This window comes from Myotis brandtii, unplaced genomic scaffold, assembly GCF_000412655.1.
Source record: "Myotis brandtii unplaced genomic scaffold, ASM41265v1 scaffold484, whole genome shotgun sequence".
In the NCBI taxonomy this organism is placed as follows: domain Eukaryota; kingdom Metazoa; phylum Chordata; class Mammalia; order Chiroptera; family Vespertilionidae; genus Myotis; species Myotis brandtii.
In genome coordinates, this window is record NW_005368491.1 from 425,243 (window position 1) to 437,130 (window position 11,888).

The 11,888-nt window shown below is 45.1% G+C and overlaps 1 protein-coding gene across 1 annotated transcript; it reads left to right on the forward strand.

The window, feature by feature from the left end:
• The first annotated feature begins 927 nt into the window (after positions 1-927).
• Positions 928-7,814, forward strand: SPCS3 (signal peptidase complex subunit 3). Its single transcript, XM_005876293.2, has 5 exons — positions 928-958; positions 1,291-1,364; positions 3,755-3,831; positions 6,721-6,836; positions 7,650-7,814. Exons 1-5 carry the CDS (start codon positions 942-944, stop codon positions 7,780-7,782), a joined length of 417 nt encoding a protein of 138 aa, XP_005876355.2. The 5' UTR covers positions 928-941; the 3' UTR covers positions 7,783-7,814.
• The last annotated feature ends 4,074 nt before the right edge of the window (positions 7,815-11,888 follow it).

The window sequence follows — 11,888 nt, forward strand, 5'->3', positions numbered from 1 at the left end:
CTGCGCTGAAGGGGGCGAGGACGGCCGGGTGCGCGGGGGGAACGGGGTTTGTTTGGGGAGAACCCGCCGCTGAACCAGCCGGGAAACGCCGCACGTGGCCTCTCGGAGGCCCTGCCTTGACTCCCCAGCACTTGTTTGATTTAGTTATTCCCCAGCACTTGTGTGATGTGCAGGTTTATTTATTTTCCTCTGCTCTCCCGTCTGTCTGTCTGCTGTTCCATCTTCTAACAAGTTTGCCTGCGTTTTCTTTTATTTGTCAGAATCTCCAACAGGCGGGTCATCCAATAACTACCGCCCGCCCCGCGTTTTTATTTTTATTTTTGTTTTGTATTTCTTTGCTAAGGCGGTGTTTGCTACCCAGCCAGCTGTGGTGGCGGTGGGAGAGCTTGGTGCGCAGTAAACGCCACACAGCTGTCCGCTTCCGCTGACTCTGAGCCGGTGCCTACGGTTCTGGGCCTTCACTCCCTTTTGTCTGAAGGGGAAGTACCGCCCAACTCCTACACTTTGAGATACAGTGGGGCCTTGACTTACGAGTGTCCCGACTAACGAGTTTTTCCGAGATACGAGCTGGTCTCCCTCAGCTGATTTTTTGCTTTGAGTTGACAGAGTAATTTGAGTTAAGGAGCTCCTTAACGAGCTCCGTCACTGAACGAATTAAACTCGTAAGTCAAGGCCCCACTGTAATTGTGAAAACAGGCCATGGACATGACACAGACCCTCAGCCAGCACACCTCCCCTGAGGCCGGCACCTTTCTCTCACCTCCTGCCAAATGGCTTGACCTCCTGGATCCACGCTTTTCTCTGAGCAGCTTTTTTTTTTTTCTTTAAATATTTTATTGATTTTTTTTACAGAAAGGAAGGGAGAGGGATAGAGAGCCAGAAACATCGATGAGAGAGAGAGAAACATCGATCAGCTGCCTCCCGCACACCCCCCACCGGGGATGTGCCCGAAACCAAGGTACGTGCCCTTGACCTCGAACCTGGGAACCTTCAGTCCGCAGGCCGACGCTCTATCCACTGAGCCAAACTGGTTAGGGCATCTCTGAGCAGCTTTCATCTCCCCCGGGTTTCGTTAGGGGTTCTGTGGAGGCGCGTGGAAGCAGGTGACGAGGGGCTTTCGCATTGAATGAGGAAGTGCATCCTGACTCCCACGCACAGGTGTCTCTGCCGGTCACCGTTTCCTGTGGAACTGCTGTTCCCCCTGTGCACACGGCTGTGTCCTCGGGAATGATGTGAGTTTTGAATGTTGATAGGTTCACAGGATGGTGAAGCTTTTCTCTCTGCTCCTAGGAAAAATGTGGAAGACTTCACTGGGCCTAGAGAAAGAAGCGACCTGGGCTTCATTAACTTCGACGTAGCGGCAGATATCCTTTGAGACGGGGTTTCATCGCCTTTTCCATGGTGCTGTGATGATACACATGTTGTTCAGTGATTTGGGGGACAGGGTGACTATCAACCAAACCTTGGAAATACTTATAAAAAAACTAATGGCAGATGCTAATATGACTCACCAACATTCATTTTGACCCTGATCTTCCAACCCATCACAGATGCAAGCAAAATCGTGTTAATTCCTCCTCGTTCACACCTGGAGAAATTTTATTTGTAGGTTCAGGGGTTACTGTGTGAAGATACATACTCTAAATTCTTCGCAGGGACATTAAGTAAATGGAGAGCTTTAAGAGACTGTGAGTCTGTATTTCGGAAGGAGAATGAGATCATTTGGATTAAAGAAGGAAGAATGTTGCCAGTCCCCCTCCTGTGCAATCCCAAAGTATATCTTCATATTTTATGATAGAAACATAGGTTAAATGTCTGTTATGGGTTGGAAGATCATGGTCAAAATGAGTGTTGGTGAGTCATATTAGCATTTTGCCATTATAGTTTTTTTATAAGTATTTTCAGAACAAAAGTCAGAAATCATAACAGTTGGAAGAGTTACTTTAAAATGGGGTGATTTAAATATTTTCATCTTGAGTTCCCCCCTTTTGACAACTCTTGGCCAGCTTATCTTCTGTTAGCGTCTTGCATGAATGTTTGGGCCTTGTTCTCTGCCATGGCCGATCTCGCTGCCTTTTTAAAACCCCAGGGTTAAAGCTGGGTGTGGAGCGTGATCGGTCAGAGCTGTAGAGCAGCTGTCTGGACAGTTGAAGCAGCTGCAGATCGTCGGCCTCGGAGGGTCACCTGATGTGTCTCTGCTCCCATGGTGTGTGTGTGTGTTTTCTTTCCTTTTAAATGTTTTTTTTTTTTTTTTTTTTTTTTTTCTGAGCAAACAAAGAGAGGAAGGGAGAGGGAGAGAGAGAAATACCGATGTGAGAGAGCAACGGGATGAGACCACAACCTGGGTATGTGCTCTGACTGGGAATTGAACTGGTGACCATTTGGTGAATGGGATGATGCTCAGCCAACTGAGCTACTCCAGCCAGGGCCCATGGCATTAGTTTTAACTTGGTTTTCAGAAATAAATTATTGGGTTTGGAAGTCGACTAGGAATTAGTTATATATGCATAGGCCCTTTGAGGAACTAGAGTACACCGTGAGAAAAGTCCAGTGTATGCTAAACTGCCTGCTTTTAAGTGTTCTCATCATTTAAAAACATCTCTGGTAAGAGGCAGTTTGGATCGAGTGTGAAAGTAGTAACTGTCTGGACCAGGGATTTTCAACCTTCTCATCTCATGGCACACAAACTAATTAAAATTCTGCAGCACACCAAAAAGTATATTTTTTGCTGATCTGACAAAAAATAGGCATAATTTTCATTGCTTTACCAAAAAATAAATAATAGTAATCCCCTACCCCTTTTTGCTCCAAAATTACTTAAAAAAATTAGGTGCCTATACTTACATATAAGGATTTCTAGTATCAAGAATTAGCCAATCAGACGCATCCTTATAATGCAACATGACCAATAAGATGCAATTATTCTATGACCTATGTGTTTATGGTTCAGGACAGGGTATTCATCCCAGACAGTTGAAGGGAAAAGAGGTCAGTGCCCTGACTAAATTGCCAGGTATGGCATGATCTCACATGAGGAATAGCAGCAGAGGCATGGGTACATGGAACAGACTGAGAGGTGTCAGAGGGGAGGGGAGCTGAACGAAAGAAGGTGAAGAGATTAAGTCAAAACAAAACAAAACACAAATACACACATATGTATCGAATAGACAAAGACTACAGTGTGGAGATAGCCAGAGGGAAAGGGTCGCTATCCTAGACTTCCCTGTTCTAACATCGTGAAAACATGAATGTGCTGCTCTCAGTATGTAAACATATAATATGTGACATAACCATTTAATCAGATCCGAACATGAACACAGCCCATTTCTCAGTCTTGTAATTAACCCTGGTGATTTTTTTTCACTCTAGTAAACTGATGAAACCAAATTGGTGACCACTGCATGTTCTACCAAAGCATTTCATGGATTGAGATGTTTGATCCCTACTGACGTGTCCAAAAAGCCACATTTACAGTTTATTACACTTGATTTAGTTACTTGAGTGTAGTTGATGTTTGCATGTCATTACATTTAAATTGTGATGATTGGTTATACTTTAGAACTGTAGTAGAATCATGTGCTTGAAAAATGAAATCTTTTCTCTTTTATATATTTTCATTGAATTAGTGGCTCAGTATGTTTCTGGGCCACTTTTTCTCTATTTTGGTGTTGGTATTGCTGTGAATACTTAAGCATAACTAAGATCTGTTTTAAAGCTGTATGCTGCTTTATGATTTATTCCTTAATTTGTTTACATCTAGAGAATATATTTGATTGGAATGTTAAGCAGTTGTTTCTTTATTTATCAGCAGAGTATTCAACAAAAAATAACGTAAGTATATAAGTATTTTAGTAGATATGTAACATCTTATTCTTTATGGAAATACAAATTTTGTATATTCAAAGTACCTGACCTGAGTAGTTTGGTAGAAATCACCAGCCCATGGCAGCCTGTAGCTCTGAGGCGCTGTGGGCTCTGGGGTGCATCGAGGGACTCCCTGGGGGTCTGAGGAGAGCGAACTGCTCGTTCTCCTGTGGATCTGAGCAGAGTTGCAGTTTCAGTCGGCTCACCTTCTTATTGATATCAGGTTGGTGTGGCAACTTCTCAGCTTCCCTACATGCCATTCGGGAAACCGCAAATCTGTATGTTTCTCAATTTAAACTGAAAAGGGAAAGAAGTTAAACTTTACTCGGACTCTACTTGGACTGACAGTAATACTCAGTCCCCAAATCGGGGGTTGGCTCCATGCTTCCTAAAATGTGTGTGCCCTCATACTCTGGAGGTGGCGAGGAATTCTGGAGGGCAAGAGGTTGACTGGCTCTCTGTGTGTATTCGTTCATTTGTTGACATTCGGCATTGTGCAAAGTTAAGTGGGTGGTATTGTCCAGTTTTAAAGAAATGAATCCTCACATGATGGAGAAATGGCTTGAAAAGATCCCTGCAAAGCTATCAGAGGTGAAGAGAACGCCAGTGGTCCACGCACATGTCACAGGAGCTCCGCACAGCTGGCATGCCCGGTCCTCGTGAACTGCTCAGCCACTTTCATTAAAGGATGAAAAACAAAGAGCCTGGATCTAGTGAAAGCTGGCTGAGGAAACAGCCTAGTCCGGAAGCCTGTTGGAAATGCACACTTCCTACCGATGGCGCTGCTACTGAAGGGTAACAGCAAAGTGTATTAGGAGCGGAATTTGTAAAGAACGGTGCATATTTAGGGGTTCCTATTCAAAATAATTTGTGATCAAAAACCTTTGGAGGCCACTGCAGTGATACATTCAGGAAGGATGCTGCTGAACTTTGAGCATATTAGGAAATGGAGAGGTGGCATTGTGTGGGATTTTTTTTAAGATATGTTTTTATTGATTTTAGAGAGAGGAATGGGGAGAGAGAGAAACATTGATGTAAGTTAGAAACATTGATTGGCTGCCTCCGGCATGCCCCCTACTGGGAAGGGAATGGTGGGTGACCTTTTGGTGCACAGGATGATTCCCAGTCCACTGAGCCACACTGGCCAGGGCCAGCTGTAGCATTCTTTGAGCTGAAATATTCTCTCTGGACAGCTATAATTAGAAAGATACACACCAAGACATTTAAATCAATGAGATTTGTGATCTGTGCTTATAACTCTGGTTACCCAGACATGTAATAAAAAACTGTAAAGATTACTATATTTGAAGCATTTCTGAGGTTATTTTATAACCCATCTAGATGTTTATATGTATAAATACATGGTTTGAGCTGTTTTGATAGTTTATGAAGCCATACCTATGCAATTAATAAATACCTGTCTTGAGAATTTTTCTTTGTTTTGGAGTTGTATGGGATCCAATTTGAGTACTTAAGGTAGTCTTTCTAATCATATATTAGAGTTTATCAGATTTTTTTCATTAGAAGTTATTAAACTATTACATTAAAATATATTAAAACAGTTTGTGATAGAAATTTTTTAGTTCAGTCTGATTTGAAGCTTTTGTTGTAGCTAGAGTAAGGGTTGAGATATTAATACAGAATGTTGCTAAAACAGATCTTAGGTTCTAAAGTATAGAGTAAATGATTCTGATAAGTGAATTAAAGCACAAATGTGAAATCTGTAGAATTAAAATGAACTCCTGCGTTGCTCTTACCTAAGTACCCTTATGTTTGCTATCAGCATAGACTGGAGGTAATTTGTAGTTAGAAAGGAGCCTGCTTCTGTATGTCATTTGAGGTGTATTCATTTTCAAGAGATGTCAAATTAACCAGCTTTTTCTGTTGATTAGTTTTTTAGTTCAATGTCATTTTTAGCACTTCAGTCAACTGATTGTACAGCACATTATTTTGAGCATATCTTTTATGCCAGGTGTTTTGTTAGGCCTGGGAGTATTGGGTTGACTAAGGTGCTCCCTGTCCTTGAGAGTCAACAAAGTGTTAAAACAGGAGAGGCTGTTGAGGATGAGAGCAGCCACTGGAAACACATGCTATTCAAGGCTCAGCAAATCATCCAAATCAATAGGTCTTTTCTTGGTGACAGAGGTACCTAAGTTATACTCCTAGTCTCGTTTCCCCAGCACGACTAGTGAGTGAATCCAGTGTGGAATGTGACAGGTTATTGCTTCATGAATGAGTGAATACGCAGGGAAAGGCTTCTCTCTGGCCTGTGCTTGGCTCTGTGTCCCTCCATCGTGACATTCCTGTTGAGTCTTAGAAAGAGACTTGAGGGTGACCATTTGAACCCTCTCTTAGGAATAACTAGTCCACATCCTGGTCATCACGTGCTCAGCCATTGGCCTCAAGCTGGTGAGTGGTGGTTTAGTGAGAACACAGTTCTCGGGCTTTGGTAGTGATCACAAATGTGTTTTCACTCCATTTCATGCCCCTGATTTGCCTAACAATTTGTTTATGATGTGTCAGAATAGTGGCTTGAAAGGTTGTCCGACTTCTAGAATTTTGCCGTAATAAAGCAATGTGCCAGTGTTTTACTTTAAAGAAAAAATACTCAAGGCTTTATTTCTTTAGTGATACTTGGCAATTGAAAGCCCTTGGCAACACATAGATGGGCGGGAGGTGGCCTGGCAGCAGTAGCAGCCTGTGCAGGGTCCGTGCTGGGCTGGAGGGTTGATTTTAGCAACCCCCTCAGAGTTGGGTTCATTGATCATAAACCAATTGCTTACCACTGCTTTTAATTTGAATTGACAAAGATACTGTTTCTGCTGAGTTAATGTAATTGTTTTCATTTTCTTGTAGGCTCTGAACCAGGTTGTCCTTTGGGACAAGATTGTTCTGAGAGGGGATAATCCGAAGCTGCTGTTGAAAGATATGAAAACAAAATATTTTTTCTTTGACGATGGAAATGGTCTCAAGTGAGCAATTCTTGTCATTTTTTTTAACATTTAATGAAATGTGAAGGGGAGAGAAAGATGTATTTGCATTTTTAAAGAAAAATATTAGAGGGTGAAAGAGGAAGATTGGGAGAGAAGTAAAGTATTTATATGGATCTGACCTGGACGATGGCGTGGAAACACTATACAAAACTGATCTAGTAAAATATGGGCTCAGTGTGTGGACTGTCAGCCCAGGTCCGTGGCTTCTGCTCTGAGGCTTCTGCTCCGGTGCCCAGAGCCCCTGCCCTGTGAGTGTGGGACTGCCCAGCACAGGCTCTGAGGACGGAAGAGGAAGTTGCCAGGGGAACTTGATGAGAAAGTAACACGTGGCCCAGCTGGTACTGAGGTTTCTGGTGTTGGTTCTCTTTGCTTCTCTGAACCTCAGCTTCCTTCTTACACACAGTGAGGAGCTGGATAGTGATCTGGGTCGTGTCCGACTCCTCCACCGCGGCAGGTGGGCTCACCTTTGCCGTCTAGATAGCCGTGGAGTTGGGGCTCGTGCATTGTCCTCTGATGCCCCCCAGTCTGGGTTCCTATTCTCTGTCGTCCTCATTTCAGCCTTGGGCTGCTGGCTCTAGGAACCCAGTGAGCTCAGGGCATTGTGGGTGACTCTGGACAGCTGGTGTCCCAGTGCTCCTGGGGTTAAAGGCTTGAAGACTTCTCTTTGTGGGTTAGGGTTCCACTTAGGAGGGGCTGGTTATAAGCAAACCTTTGGACGCCTCAGTGCTTTAATGACGCGTTCTCATTGGACTAGAAGTGTCTCTGCTGACTCTGATTGCTGTGTCTTTGTAGGGGCAACAGGAATGTCACTCTGACCCTGTCCTGGAACGTCGTACCAAACGCTGGAATCCTACCTCTCGTGACAGGCTCAGGACACGTGTCTGTTCCATTTCCAGATACATATGAAATCATGAAGAGTTATTAAATTATTCTGAATCTGAACAGCATATTTTTATACTTACTGGATCCTCTCTCATTTATGTCCTCCCTTGCATCTTCATCTGTTTTTGTTTGTTAACTTAATTTTTTTTTTTTTTGTATAAGAACTAACATCAAAAGGTTTATTTGAAGGGAAAGGTTAAAGTGCTACTTAAACTTAACTTTACAATCAAAACAAAGAAAGGCCACCGGAGTGGGGTATTAGAGGAGTAAGAAAGCACACAGTCGGATTTGTAAGTTTATCTTTGACGTGTTCCCGGTATCGCCATTCTTCTTAATGGACGATAAGGTGAGCAGGAGGGTCTCTGACATATTCAGGGGCCTGTGGAACTCTGTTCTAGGCCTCTCGTCAGTGTACATTCACCCTGGCAGTGGTGCAGAAGTAGACATTCCTTTTATCTCTCTCAGGGGATGTCTGAGACTGGAAACATTCACACAGGCATTTGTGAGAAGCCTGGTTTACATGCAAAATAGCCCAAGTGATGAGATTTTGTTCCCTGTGTCTTAGGAAGGGCCATAATGCATTTTTCTTACAGCTGACTCGCACCTTTCTCCACTTAAAGACTAAATACCTCCATCTATGCTGTAAATCATCCTAACTCATTCTGAAGAGTCTCTTGTCAACCCAATGTGTGTCTTTCAGTGCTTTCTCTGGAACGTTCCATGTGTCCTGTGTGTGGTTTTAGCATTGCCATTGAAGGTGGACATGTTTGCGTGGTCCCTCTGGGTGAAGTTTCTCTAGTGAGCATGCCTAGTGCCACTGAGGGCTGATTATTTAAAACGTTCTGCAGGTCCCCATTTTAATAGCCATTGGGGTGATACTTGGTGTGCTTTCCCATGTGCAAGCACTCGCATATGTCACTGTAAGTTATCCTCCATGAGCTGATGAGGTCAGCAGTGCAATGTCAGCTCTTTGCAGACGGAGAAACAAGCCCAGAGGTTGACTGAATGGAGCTGTTACATAGCTCACAAGGACAGGAGTTAGGCCTTGAACTCAGATCTGGTTCTCTCAGCTTATCTTTCCTCTTAAGACTAAGCAAAGGTCACATGTATAACTTCATTACATGTTTCGTCGCCCTGGACACCCTGTGTACCACTCCTAGAAGGGCTTTCCATCCCATGTGGAAGTAATTTTACTTATGTTAAAAGTGTAAGAATCCAAATGTATAAAAATGACTTAGAGATTAAACTCATGATAATACATGATTGACTGGTCCTATTTAGCATGATTTCCCTGGAGTAGGCAGATGCCCGTCCTCACAGGGGCAGCCACCTGCCAGTTACCCTTACAGCCAGCCCCGCGCTGTCGCCACGCTCCCAGCAGTGGCCACAGGGCTGGCGTTTGCCAAGCAGGGTGCCCGGTCCTGGCTAACATCCGTCGTCGCGTCTCATGGAAGCCCACGCCATTCACTGACACGCGTCTTAGCGGCTCGGTGAGAGTTGTGTTCCTGGCGAGGTCAGAGGTGTCATGAGCACTAGACGGGGTTCTGCTCCCAGCTCTTCCGTTGGCCTTCGCAGGGTCTCGGTTCCTTCTCTGCAAAGTGACAGTTGGACGAGTTCCCTTCGCTAGTGGTTCTTCCGCAGCTCACACACGTCTATGAAATCCCTTGTCTGCTCAGCAGAGAAGGTTAAACACAAATCACGTCAGTCACGTGGAGCCAGGCAGACGATAGACAAACGTGTCAGTCACGTGGGTCTGACGTGGTTAGGTTTACACCCAGAAAACGTGCTGCGTGTGGTTAGGGCACGTGAACATGGAAACGAGGCATCCACGCAGGAGGCCTGGGTGTGTCCTCGCTAAGGTGGCCTGGAGTCAGTGGTGTGGTGTGGGCGCCCACATGATGAATACATCGTTTTTTGTTTGTGCTTGACTAAGGGGAACTGCTCAGGACAAGGGGAAATGCTCCAAGTTGGCATAAGAAACCTCGATCCCAGGAACTCCTTTTTGGGTGTGTACAGCTTTGCTAGTTTTCCATGATTCTACATTAAAAAAATGAGACTTTGTTCACTTTTAGTGAAGTCTTACCAAGTCTCCACAAAGACCCAAGTCTTCAAACTTATAGAAACCCCGGTCTGATTAGAAATGTGTGAGCCCAGAAGTGATGCTGGCAAAAAGAGGAATTGCAAAACGCTTAAGCAATTCTGGTTGGAAACAGGTTAATTTTAACATTGAGTATTTGCATACCCCCTTTCCTTCAGCTAAGCTGCCTAAACAAGTAGCTATAGCAGTGCTTTTTATCCCCTAATTGCTTACATTTGCTTTCTACATGCTTAAGGAAAAGAACAAAACTTCAGAAATTCCTTAGGGTATAACACAAAAGTGGGTCATTTTGAAGTTTGTTTCTTGGAATGATTTTACAGTTGCCTGGTGGGTCTGGCTAGGAGATGGGCTCTAAGAGTGTAATGAACTGTTTTTCACTGTTCTACAACTTAGCGGTCTGATGCTTTGGGTCTTTGAGGTGTGGGTTAATGGAGTATTGTTTTATAATACTTTGAATGGGCGTGAAGGTTTATAGGGGGAATCATAGGCTGTGGACTTGGGTGGCACACAACCATCTATCCACTCCAGAAGCGTCCCCTGCCTGTAGCAGAGCCTGTGGCAGCCCCTGGTTGAGAGGAGGTCTAGCGTGTTCTGGTGCCATTCGGGAACTTGTTTACTTCACAGGTACAGGTTGATTAAAACATTCTGAAAACAAGATCTGTTTGAGGATTTTCTTAACTGCAATAAATAGCATTTTTCTAATGAAAATGAATGTTATGACTAAGTGTGCACTTTAAGAGGTTTTCAGATGTGTGCGTTTATGTGAAGCTGCTGACTAAAAGGGATGCAGTCAAGTCCAGTGAACTGAAGTTCGTTCTTTTGTTTGTTGGTGTGTGTGTGGTGGTGGGGGGGAAGGGAAGGGGATGAGTGGGTGTGGGTGGCTGGGTGGGTGGCGGGAGGTTAGTTACATCTAAGCTCTCTGCAGAGCCTGCGCCTGTGCTAGACCACGCTCTCGGAGGGCTTACCTTTGCATCTTGCCCAGCGCCTGGCAGAGTGCCTTGCACACCTAATAGGCGCCCAGTGAATATGGGTGGAGAATGGCGCCCTTGTCTTTCTGATGGGACCAAACCATGGGACAGTCACTGGTGCTTTGTGAATGCTGCTTTTCATCCCGGGGCTCCGGCCATTAGCTTGGCCCCTCTCTCCCTCCCAGCCCTGGTTGGGACCAGTCCCGGCAGGTGCTGCTCTGACTCCCACCGCCCTTGGCAGGAGAGCCTGGGGGAGTGGGTGGCTGGGAAAGAAGGTTGACCTGTAAGGAGCTTTACTTTAAGGTAACAGGAAAGCCCCGCACAGACCCACCCACTCGAAAGCTCTGGGGATGGCTACCAGCTCCTGAAGAAGCGGCTCAGTGCACGGCCTGGCTCCTGGAGGAAGGCCAGGAGCTGTGCTCCGCCAGCCTCGGGCACAGCGGTGTCGGGGCAGCTGACTGCGGGCGCACCTGGCTCCTTGGCCAGCACAGGACGTGCGGAAATTACTTTCCCTCCATCTCGGGGGAGGAGTTTCTCAGAAGAGGGAGAAGAACATCCACCAGTGAGCCCAGACAAAACAATGGAAATATTCCCTCAGATAGAAAACCAGTCGAGTTGGAGGATGGGTGTTTCCTTTTTACCTTAGTGTGTTTTATCTGGAAGAGTATAAATGGTCAGCTAGATCCAGTTTTTGTTTTTCCTCCAAACCTGGGCAGCCCTATGTCAGACCTGCCCTTGGACGTTGCCTCTTGTACTCCCTTTGTGGCAGGATAGGAAGAAGCTGGGAGAGACCCCGGGCAAGTGGAATGGAGAAACCGAGGCAAGAAAACGAAACAAGGCCAAACCATTTGGACAGCTTGCAGCCAGCTTGTCCATCTTAAGACCTTATCTTCCCAACCAAGGACACTTGAGAGCAAATGAGTAATGCCTCTCCTCCCTAACCAGAGAATACATAGCTTAAATCACTCTGGGGAAACAGAGACCCAGTTAATGCCATTTGTGCCAGCTCCACCCAAGGACAGAGCTCTTGGGGGATGTTAGGGCAGGAGGCGGGGAGAGAAGGGACAGTTTATCTCATCCACT